Here is a 12,037-nt window from a genome sequence, read left to right as displayed (position 1 = left end):
GAGAGAGAGAGAGAATAAAGATGAAAAAAGAGCACTGTCATTTCCACTGAGATCACAGCTATCCAAAGTTGGAAGTCTCTGGTGCAAGCACGGTTCAGTGGAAGCAAAACTCGGCTGTGGGAGCTTCCCTCAGCTGAAAGACAGATAACCTTTAGTATTTCTCTGAACAACAATTCCTTGTGTAATACCCTCTGATGTAATACAGGGAAGCTCCGACGTCACCACAATGCTAACTTGATTGCTGCTCTAGGAGGATTATTGAGGTCAAGTACAGACGTAAATCAAAGACAACCTCTTGTCTTCTGGTGGGATCTCACAAGGTTTATTTTAATCAGTTTTTCAGTAGTTGTAGAATTATTTGTTTCCACCTGAAAACGCTTCTCAGATTGAATGAAGATGAAAATTATCTCAAAACCCTTTTTTGTTTCTTAAACTATACCCTCACAGGGCTAAAAACTACCAGCTGGTGTATTGGTTTTGGTGTTACGACCTGTTAATCCATCAGATTAGAGATTTTGCCAATGAGAGGAAGTCAAAATGAATCTAATCCTACACTTTCCTAAACACCAGAAACATCTAATAGAGTTTTTGTTCTGTTCTTCATACTAATTAGGATCAGAGGAGTATCAAATATACTGTTGATACAGTGGTTTGGCCTTTTTACATTTTCCGATGAGTAACTGCTGGATGTCAGGTGAAAATATCCATCCCCTTAAACATGTAAAACTTTGATAACTGTTAATAAACAAATTGTTGCTAGTGCGCATGGCCATCGTGACGTCATGGGCCAGTCAACACGGTAGATCCGAGCTCCATGATTGCTTTATGCGCTTTTGAGCACTCTCATTGGAATGTACGATGCACGTTTGTCTCTGAAGTAAAGGCTGGACTAATAGAGCAGTTTGGAGCAGTTTGTGAACAGTGTTTTCTGTTGGAGATGGTAAGTCACTTTGGGGTGGACTTTGGGCTTTTTCACTTTGGAAACCTATAACATGCACAAAAAAGATATATAACACAATAAAGGAAAGGGAAAAAGCCAAAAAGCATAATATGAGCACTTTAAAGATAACGATATGTATCGATATTTTCACTTTGTATCGATAATATTGGATCTTTGAGGATTGAATCGATATATCAATCCAGATCAATGTATCGTTACACAAGATGTCAATGAGATTAAAATATATATATATATTTTTTTACTTTGCTGTTGTAACTAAAATCAGAAACAGTTTTATTGAATAAATTAAATAAACACTTGACATGACTACTACTGACTGCTAGACATGAATGTGTATATGGATAAAACACCACTGGGCCAAAGGTTTACTCAAACATTAAACCTATTTAAGTTTATATGTATGGAAACTGGTATTTGTCAATTTAGGTGTTATTCTCATATTTTTGTCCATTATGTCTATTGGTCACTGTGAGTTATAACTTTTACTCACCACATTTTTTGTAAAGATTTGGGAAGCATGAATTTCGGCTTGAATACAATTGTAAAGAAAAGACATGCGAGCATCCTGCAGCTTTCCAAAATACATACATTTTACATAAATAATCTAAAACACCAGCTGAAGTTAACAAATCCAGTAATCCATATGGAATCAAAATGGACAAATATCATGAGAATAACAACCAGGGTTACAAATACATTGCAGTAATTCCCCTTTACGCTCCAGTGTGGCTCTGCTGTGTGAACCAGATGTTTGAGTAACATCTGTTGGAGGTTTGTAGGCATTGCCTCTTCGTACCTGCAGGTGGTTCTTCTTGCAGGAGGCTCCCACCATGTCCCACTGGCTACAAGACTTCTTGGGCATCCTGTGGTTAACACGGCTGCTGAAGCCGCCGCCCACCTCATCATACGGGTTCTCCATCAGGTTTTCAGGTAGGTTGCTGGAGCTCTGGCTCCGAGTGATCATGGGGACCACCCTGGGGTTGGGTGGTGCCGTGGAAGCTGTGGGGGACGCAGGGACCATGAGGTGTCCTGACGGGGATGTGGGAGAGTTGGGGGTAAAGGTGAAACCAGACCAGAGGGGCAGGGTGGGGAAGCGGCCTCCACCTGTACCGGTTTTGTTGTCCAGCCCCTGAAAGGCACTGTTGGAGTTGAGGTTTTCCATGGAGCGGAACATGAGTTTGTTCACTGAGGAAGGAAGGTAAAAACAGATCATTAAGGAACATATTTTCCTTCTATACTCAAGAGAAACATCAACACACAAGTTTGTTTTATTTTTTTACTCTTATAATACAGAATTCAACTGAAAAACACACTCTTCCTCTTACACTTTACCTTGACGCTGTTCACTATAGGTTGTCTCTTTTGGGTTGGGAGAGAGTGACACCCTTGGCAGTATCCTGCGGTTGGAGTTCAGCGAGGCAGACCCAACCAGGCGCTGTGGCGAGGGCATTGGTGCAATGGGCACCTCTGTCACATACGTCGCAGGAACATACAGTGGCTTTGTTTTACTGGCAGCCCCAATCCTCCGCACCTGTCAAAGAACAAACAGATGCTTTTGCTATTTTCTCCCACAGAAATCCACTTAGTTCAACAGAGCATCAACCAACACAGCTGAGGCCTGAACGCTTTGCGTAAATGTGTTACGCTACAATTCCTGTGACATCGAACAGATGCAATGACAAAAACCCATAACTTACATAGTTTTTTTTCACACAGGACTTTATGGTCTCAATGTCTCGTTTTCTAATGCGTTTATTTGTGGTGATTTTATGATTTAAACCATGACATGATGGATATTTGTCTTTGATTTTTGTGTAATTACACACATCACAAGGTCATTGGAAAACAGCATGGATGAAAAGAGTAACGATAATTTTGACCTGACAAAGTAATAAATGTAACTAATTTTTCAATTTGAATTATGGTATACAATCAAATGTTTGATAAAAAAAAAAATGTATCCATATATTATAATGAACATACACACTGCAGTATATTTTACGTCGATCACACAGTTACTACTTCCGTAAATACTTGCAAGAGCACTAAATCCACGGCGGGAAATAGCCCACAACAAATGCACTATTTATTCCTGTTTGAGTAACATTTGATTAAAAACTACAGTGCCCAGCTATTTTTGGAACTTATTTAGCTTTTTGTAAAAATGAAAGTGTATGTTGGTGATTAGAAAGATTTATGTTTTCAGTAAGAACAAATGGGCTTGGGGCTGAAAGCCACAAACAGGGAAAGGTATATCGGAAAGTATTGAGAGATTAATCACATTGTTGGTTTTGGTCTTTTCATGGGGTTTGTTGACAATAACAAAAATGCTGAATATTGTCAGCATTGTTCTTTATTCCAAATTCAAACTTTGAAACCGCCATTCAGAAACCTACAGTCCAACGCAGTAGATGCTAGGTCCGTGTTTTTCTAAATCTTTTGTTCCACCGAAAGAAGACAAACTATAGATGAACTTTTTTTCTCACCTGCCACCAGTCAGTGTTGGTCTTTTTCAGGAGAATAAACCGTTCACCCTCCCTGATGCAGACCTGCCGTCCATCCGCACCACGGTAGTTGTAGTCATACTGGGCCTCGAGGACCACTGTGCCGCTTGGGACCCCACACACTGTCATGCTTCTTGGGGTCACAACAGGCGCTGCAGCAGGCTGCTGGTGCCCCACAGAACGCAGCCAAGTCCCAGACAGCATGGTTTTCCACACAGTCCTGTTTAGCAAGCTTTTCTGGAAGTGTGCTGATGGTTGCTGCTGGTGATACTGGTTGGGTTAGCACAGGGCAGGTGAGACTGGAGCCAGGCCAGAGCCATGCTCTAAAAACAGCAAAAATGGACCGAGAGGTACAGAGAAAGAGCTTTTAGACTGTTAATTAGACAAAACAAGACATTTGGAGACATTAAATTGTGTTGGGCAGCTTTCACTATTTTCTGGCATTATAAACCAAACAATTTCAAGCTCATTTACTTTCTGGTGAAAAGTTAGATGAGAAGATTGAAATCACTCTCCTATCTGCCCCGTTAAATTAAAGCTACAGCCAGCAGCTGGTTAGTTTAGCGCAAAGACTGGAAACAGGAGGAAAAAGCTAGCCCGGCTCTGTCCTCTAATGCTCAATAATTAACATGTGTTTAATCTGCACAAAAAACTAAGTGTAAAACTCCCTGGAGTTTCTGCTGGTTTCCCAGCATCTGCTCAGAGCCACAGTCAGCTAAACTAAGCTAAGCCAGATATGAAAGTAGTATTTATCTTCTCATCCAACGCTAACTCTCTACCACAAAGACAATAAATGCTTAAACAATTAATCATTTTCAGTTGCAGCTCTATTTGCAAATAACAAAAAAAAACTAGAACTGCAAGCAGTTATGAACGGGGTCCAAGCCTCCCTGGCGTCAGTCGCCAGAGCCCGCGAAAGGAGAACCCAAAGCACGATGGCGGCGAGGCAAAAGTCAGAAAATTTGACCAAGTGCGAGCTCCAAAGTCTGTAGTGAAATGCAATTGCAAATTTCCTCTTCATCGCGTAAAAGGCCAAAACACTTCTACCTCAATTACAGCGCCCCCTAAAGGGCGATCATCACCAAATCTGGTGGAGAGCCGCAGAGTGGCATGTCCAACAATAATCTCAAGTTTTGTGATGATAGCATTTACTGCAGGAGAGATATTTCATTGCAAATTATTCCCATTTAAATGCATTGACTTATTTGCCAAAAGGCTTCTACATTCATTATAGCGCCCCCTAACGGCTTTTGCTCCGATACCTATTAATTTGGCCGAGATATGCTAACGTTCGTGTTTTGTGGCTAGCTACGAAAATTAGTTTGCTTGTAAATTGCGAATGGTGTAACGTAGCAAAATTCTTTTGATAACTTTAGGTCAGGTCCATATGGAGATGCTACCTGCCAAGTTTCGTACCAATATCTCTTACGGCCTAGGACGAGTACGAAACGTTGGTTTTGCGCATTGCGCGATATTGCGAAAAAACTTCTTAGCGCAGATGGGCGAGGCCTATGTCATCAGACTCAGATGGATTCAAGGAACACGTGGATATAAGGGTTTATAATCTGTGATGTAGACTGTGGGAGTTATAGGCAAAAACACGTTTTACGTCATTATAGCACCACCTAGTGGTGCATGTGTGTAATTTTTGGTAGGTAAGGTCCATGACACATTGTCCATCTACGCTGTAAATTTTAAGTTGCTCACATTAGTGTAAGTGGTGAATCCAAACCTGGATCCCATAGGCCACGTCCACTTTGACGAATCAGTACCCCACTGTAGCCGTGGCCTCAGGAGGTAAAAATCGGATGAGCCGTTCATGAGATATAAACTTTTTGTACTTGTAGCGCCCCCTAGTGGCCAATCTTTGTGAAACTGGTTGGGGAGCCTTAGAGGGTCATGCCAAACAAGATTCTAAAGATTCGTGATGATAACATTTATTTTGGCCGAGATATGGCAATGTTTGTGTCTCTTCGTAGCTAGCTACACAAATTTGGTTGTGCATAATTCACGAAATTTTCTTCCGACAAAAATTCTTTTGATAACTCTTTGTCAGGTCGGTCTGGAGAGGCTACATACCAAGTTTCATGCAGATCGGTCGCACGGTCTAGGAGGAGTACGAAAAAACAGGTTTACGATAAATCGCGATTTTTCACGCATAAAAGTCTAGGCGGAAATGGGCGTGGCTATACCACGTGATTAAGCTGGATCCAGTGAACGCGTAGATGTATGGTTTTTGAATATCGGGTGTACGGTGTGGGAGTTATAAGGCCGAACGCGTTTTTTCTGCTATAGTGCCACCTAGTGGTGTAAGTGGCTGAATCTTTTTGTCCGAGTTCCTTGCAGTGATCTGGACCAGTCCTGAAAACGGCACCCCCCCACCATGTACGGTTTAGGCTGTAGAATGTGTTTTATCGGCGGAAGAATAATAATAAGAAACTTTAGGAAAGCAATAGGGTTCCACAGCCCTGCTGTGCGAACGGCGTAGCTTCGCTACCGCCGATTCTTCCAGCCTCGGGCTTGGACCCCTAAAAAAAAAAATCAACCCTGTTTGTGGAAAGCTGTAAAGCTGTAACCACTGTGTTTTAACTATATAATGACTGACCCCTTTGTACCAGGCTCTAAAAGCAATACTGTAAGCAAGAGACCTTTCAAAATATACATCTGAGACTAAAATACTCTAATGTGACAGAAGTAGGGCTGCAACAATTCTTTTAATTAAATTAACCTCTTAATTTTTTTTATCAATTGATTTATTATTTAGTCTATGAATTAAAACTCAAAATACATTACATTGTTAATAATATCAAAAAAGCAGCAAATCCTCAAATTTAAGATACTGGAATGCGTGAAGCTGGTATTTTTGCTTGATATATGACTCTTAAGTTTATACAGATTGAATAATAGGTTAAGTGATTAACGTCTTAAAAGTAGACAGAAGTAACTGACTGCTATTGACAATATTTGCAAATGAATAAATACTTTTTTTCCACTTCCAATTTTAATGTACTTGACAGACATGAGGATAAAATGTCACTGCAGATATATGCACACCACCACTTTCTATTGTCCTTTCATCCTGGTAGAACTAAGAGACATGTGTGTGTGTGAATAACTCATGCGTTTGGAGGATGTAAGGAGCGCAGTATACCTAAAATAGCATCTGTCTCTGTCTCTCCACCTGAGCCAGCATCCCCAAGCTAAACCCCTGCTCTACCCAGCCAAGACCCGCTTACATAAGAACCCATATAACTTTCTGCCAGACACATAGCCACACACACACACCCTACCCCGGGTGACAAGAGGAGGGGCAGCAAACAAGAGAGATTCCAGAAAATGAATAGAGACAATTCATGTTTATTGGTTTATTAATAAGGATAAAGGGGGCAGAGAGGAATTACGAATTGTAGATAGACAAGATGAACTAAAGAAGAATAGTCTGAATGCCTGAGGTATATACCAAGTGCAAACAGAGCAGATAGTCAGGATGACTAGATGGAAAAATGAACAAAATAGAGAAACTGAGACATGGAGGAATGGATGAAGCTGGATGGAGCTGTGAGCCATGTGAAGCTGATGGAAGGGAGAGCAGGGTTAGCTGGCTGAACCTTGATAATCCCACTGTTATTAAAGCACAGGAATGAATCTGTGACCCCCACCGCTACAGAGAATTACAGTGAAATCCTTCAATACCAGCATATGGGCTGAAGCATTGCCTGGCTAGCTACTAGCTAACACTGGCACAGGGGGGCATTTCCAAGGCACGTCATCAAAATGTAATGAATCAGAATAAATACAGCTTCACATTGGGAATATGTAAATAGGGTAGACTAGACTGACATCTGCTGAGGTCTCTTCACCACATTACACAAATGGATACGACTGGCTTAGGTTGTGAGGTAGCTGCAACACATAAATGAATAAACGTGTACATCAAACATTTGGCACATCCACATGTGTGTCTTTGTCAAAAAAATGTAAATATGTATGTACTGTATTTATATTATACAAATATGTAGGACAAATATCCAATAAGGTAAAAAAACAACCATGCCCCATAATCAATGAGAGAATCAGGTGCAAAGAAGAGTATTTATTGCAATTTATTAAGAAGTCAGATTGTGTGTAATGTGATTATAATAATATATGTGAAACTTGTGATCGCTTGATTTAAAGCGAGACTATGTATATTTTGTTGAGTAAAGGTAGTAGGATAACTGTTTTACTAGTAGAGAAGAGTCAAAAAGCTAAGTTATGCAGCAATATCTAATTAAGTTTTGCTAACATTAGCCACCATACAGTAAACTACTGGTCATACCAGACAAAGTGAGGCTGTAGAATCAAAACATTTGATGTGTAAGAAGCAGAATGTTATTTATTTTTTCAAAAGTGACAAGTCTCGCTATTAGGCACCAATGTCACAACTGCAAATATGTTGTGTTGCTGGATCTTACACCTGCAAAACATGTAAATAAATGAAGAACTTTTAAGTAGGTCCACAGCTGAGTCTTCTGGTGTGCAGGAAGCCTCTTCTTCATTTTTGGAAATGCCCCTCCTCACTGTCTTCACTTGGTGCTTTGAGGTGTATATAACATGTACTTGTGTATGTCAGACACTAAATGTAAAGGAAGGAAACGGAATAAACTGCAGCTGTCTATGTTTGTAATATTGTATTGTTCTTTAATTTATTCATGTATTTTTTCTGTTTATGTGAAATAGAGAATGCTTGTGATGCAAGAGAAATTTCAAAGTGTAATCTGATCTAAATAAATGCCACTGAGACTTTGTTCTAGAGAAAATGAAAAAACAAAGTGCTAAAATGTTTTTCTATTGATAAGCTGAATTTCAATTATGATGTTGGTGCTTCAACAAAAAATTGCAGTTGAACTCAGGAGGGACAGAGGCAAAAGTCAGAGGTACAAGGCGAGCAAGCAAACAGGAAACTGCACAGACACATCAAAGTTCAACCACAGTTTGGGTCATATCCTCTCTATCTTGCCATTTGTTTTTCTGACGTTAAACATCTCAGGCAGTTTAGTTACAGCCTATAAGTGTTGACAGCCAATAGAGTCTGTTGTGCTTAAATACATAAGTGATGCTGAGTTGCCCTGTTGCCCCATCTGACTGTTGTGTGGCTCTGAGAGTAGAAATAATTACTACCAAGCTGCGCCTTGCAGCAGAGAGTGGTAGTTGTTTTTGGCTTAACAATTCTGTTGTTTACAATGGCTTCAGTAATGTGTAATTTACTATTTAGATGTGCAGGAAAGAATTAGATCAGGGCCTGGGATTAAAGAAAGGACAAAACAGCACACAGCAGTGCCAATTCATACAACCTGTCCATGATTTTTATCATGAGTTCTTCTCCCCGCACAGACAGGAAGAGCACTTCTGATATTGCTTGCACACCTGTTTGTCTTTTCCTGTCTCTCTTCATTGCTCAAAACACAGAACCAACGAATGACAACAAGCTACTGTGGGGGTTTATCTAACTTTATCTAACCTAATATTTTTTGAGTTAGGGCTGAAGTTAGACACATTTGCTGGGTATCCTCAATTTATTCACCAGCACAGGAACAAATGTCCTACATAGGCACAGGAGCCTTTATTGTGTCATGTGTAAATTAGGCTGTTAAGCAGGGTTAAAGTCCCTGGTTGTATTATTCAGAGTTCAGGCGCTTCAACGATGCTCCCAAGAGCAATGGCTCAGACTGCTTGCTGAAGGGAGACAGGATACTGCAAGTCAGAAATGGTGTAGTCCTTTCTCATTCCATGACTCAAGATTTTATTTATTGTTCTTGTGTCTGATTCATAACCTAAATGGCTATTTGACTAAAGACGGATAAAAATGCTGCCATTATTTTACCACAAATGGCAAAACCCGTATTCATCAACACTGAAGATGAAAAAAAAATTTAAGAACAAATTTGGACTAAAACAAATTAGGATTAGGAAAAATTAGGTCAGGCTGTGTTTCCATTTGGAGGTCAGATGGCAGTGGAGAGGACACTGGCATCATACACCCAAACATACAGAGAGGCCCATATGGTGTCAGGGACAGACACAGGCACCTCGCCATGGCTGGGGAGAGGCAATGATCATTTGTGCCAGGGGCTGAGGGCACAGGGCTTATGTTGTGGTGTTAACAACACAAATATAGAGATGGAGGAGAAAACACAGAGGGAAGGAATGATGAAAAATAGGAATTGAATGAAATAAGAGCAAAAAAAGACTGAGGAGAAAAACTTGGAGAGAGAGAACCTCATGTAATGTGTCTGTATGCCTTTGCTTGAGTTATTTCACTCCAACTCAGACTGTGTGTGCATGCAAGTCAGACTGAGCTGAAAAAATGGAGACAATTTGTGCAAGCATGCGAAAGAGAGAGAGAAGACACACACACACACACACACACACACACACACACACACACACACACACAGATACTCACCATGGTCCTGAAGTGAAAGAGTTTCTAGTCAACAAGGTCACTAGCTCACTCTGCAGTCAAATCCATGCATGCAACCCCATTGATAAACCTTAAAAGCAAAACCATTGGAAAATCAACTTCTCTCAAGCCCAATATAAAGAGTATTTGCTGCCTGGCGTGACAAAGATTAGAGAACACACACACACACTTAATCTAATGCAGCAAAATGATCCTGCCTCCACTCATTGAACCCCTACCTTCCCCCATTTAGCCAGCATTTTGCTTGAGAGATAAAAACTGAGGAAGTGACAGAGAGAGTCAGCTGGCTATTACCCATTCATGCAAATAAACCATGTTTGAACTTCAGAAAGAGGAACATATTAGCAAGAGTGAGAAACAGAGTGAGAGAGGTCCTGTGTGCCAACCAAACAAAGCAAGCAGCAGCCCAGTTCACTTTATTTACCATGTCAATGGTCACTACAAAAATGGGATGCACCAACACAATCCTGAAAAGCCACTAGATTAAATACTTTAGGGATTATAGGCCCTCCTGGTGGTTTTGCATGTTTTAGTCAACTATTATTCAAACCATACATACATTTTTAGATTTACTTTCCAACGGGCAGTAATGGCTTTCTGCTGTTCCTACCTTGGTTCCTAAAATCCAGTTAAAGCTCACTTGAGATTGATAATTTATCACAGTGAACATAAACGTTACCATCCAGACATGTTTTATATATATGAAAATATCTGCTTTTGAATAATAATTTGGTTGTAAACACACACACAAAAATTTTGATTACCCTGTTAAAAAATCTTAAAATTACATGTTTTCCTTCTCTGTCATTAAAAATGTTGTTAATTGTTCATTTCAAAAGTTTAACCTAACAAGATGTCTCACAGAATAATCAATTTTCAGTGTTTGTGTGCTGAATGTTTCAAGGCTGCACAGAGAAACTTTTAAACGTTTCCCCCTCAGCAGATGAACTCTTGGCACTGCAGCTGGATTCTAGAGATATCATGACATCACATGATAATCCATTTTTATGAGGCTTCAAGTAATGCGTTTGTGTCCGAACCAATCACCAATCAGCATACTGTGAGGAACCTACTTGCAGCTACGGGCATAGCTCATGTGTGTGTGACGACCGTGACCGTTCCTTCAAAACAACTATGACAGACGTGATAGACAGATGGTTCATCCAATCACCTGCTAGGTATTTTTTTGAAGGTGCATTATCATCACATTGTGCTACAGTTGCGAGCAACCTTATTTGTTGGCAAGTTCAAGGACACGTTGAGATCTGAGGAAGGTAGAAGAATCATATGGTGTTACTAATATGTAGTTTATGGGCTAAGTAGGGCTGCCACCTCTTAGTCGATTAGTCGACTAATCGGTCGTTTTGGTCTTAGTCGACTAAGATTTCTTTAGTCGATTCATGCTTAATTACTCATTTCCAAGAAACTTATGAGCACATTTATGGTAAACACAAGATTTAAAGTGGTGCTTTTGCAAGATTAATTGTGGAGAAACTCAGTTTTACAGATGGTTAATTAACTACATTTATATTGTGCTTTTCTAGTCTTAACCACCTCTCAAAGCGCACAGCTCTGTCAATTAAATCAACTAATTGATTAGTCGACAAAATCGTATAAGTGTTAGTCGACTAAGAAGTTCTTTAGTCGAGGACAGCCCTAGGGCTAAGGCATGCATGCAAAACCACCTTAAGATAATTTTTTAAAGACACCCTTGAAAATATTCTGATAGAGTGGCGATGAATGTAAATGACCATCATATTGTTGGGGAATGAAACAAGCAGATGATGTTTTGAAAGCCTTTACAAAGCTAGCTAAGGACACAGAGCACCTGTGATGATGCCAGAAAAGGACAGTACCACAAGCTTTATTAATAAAATGAGAAGGAAGCCACAATGTTCCCCTGCAGCTCGATATCATTCTTGAAAAGCAATGCCATAACTACTCAAAAAAGCTCATTCCCTCAACTCAAAGACAAGTCACTGAATGACAAGTTTAGCTCCCACAGAGATTGCAGGGCCAATCAAACTTCACCACACAGCAGCACGGGAGTGGAGTGAAAAGTGACGGTTGAAAGTTTGGTGTCATATCATATCCATATTCATTCCATAC

The 12,037-nt window shown here is 40.2% G+C and overlaps 1 protein-coding gene across 7 annotated transcripts in view; it reads right to left on the bottom strand.

Moving 5' to 3' along the window:
• The window catches only part of arhgap9 (Rho GTPase activating protein 9), a 47,276-nt gene that overhangs the window by 28,267 nt on the left and 6,972 nt on the right, over positions 1-12,037 (bottom strand). For 6 of the 7 annotated variants that reach the window (XM_039796721.1, XM_039796723.1, XM_039796726.1 and 3 more), the window contains exons 2-4: positions 3,448-3,788; positions 2,294-2,492; positions 1,758-2,146 (exon numbers count right to left, since the gene is read on the bottom strand). In XM_039796721.1, coding sequence (XP_039652655.1) covers positions 1,758-2,146; positions 2,294-2,492; positions 3,448-3,669 — 810 coding nt within the window. In that variant the 5' untranslated portion in view covers positions 3,670-3,788. Of the gene's footprint in view, positions 1-1,757; positions 2,147-2,293; positions 2,493-3,447; positions 3,789-9,910; positions 9,999-12,037 lie in introns of all 7 variants that reach the window. The other variant, XM_039796722.1, reaches the window with a different exon arrangement.

The sequence above is a fragment of the Perca fluviatilis genome, chromosome 4 (genome assembly GCF_010015445.1).
Source record: "Perca fluviatilis chromosome 4, GENO_Pfluv_1.0, whole genome shotgun sequence".
Classification (NCBI taxonomy): Eukaryota; Metazoa; Chordata; class Actinopteri; order Perciformes; family Percidae; genus Perca; species Perca fluviatilis.
Note: the sequence above shows the minus strand (reverse complement) of the source record. Positions and strands in the feature narration are given on the sequence as shown.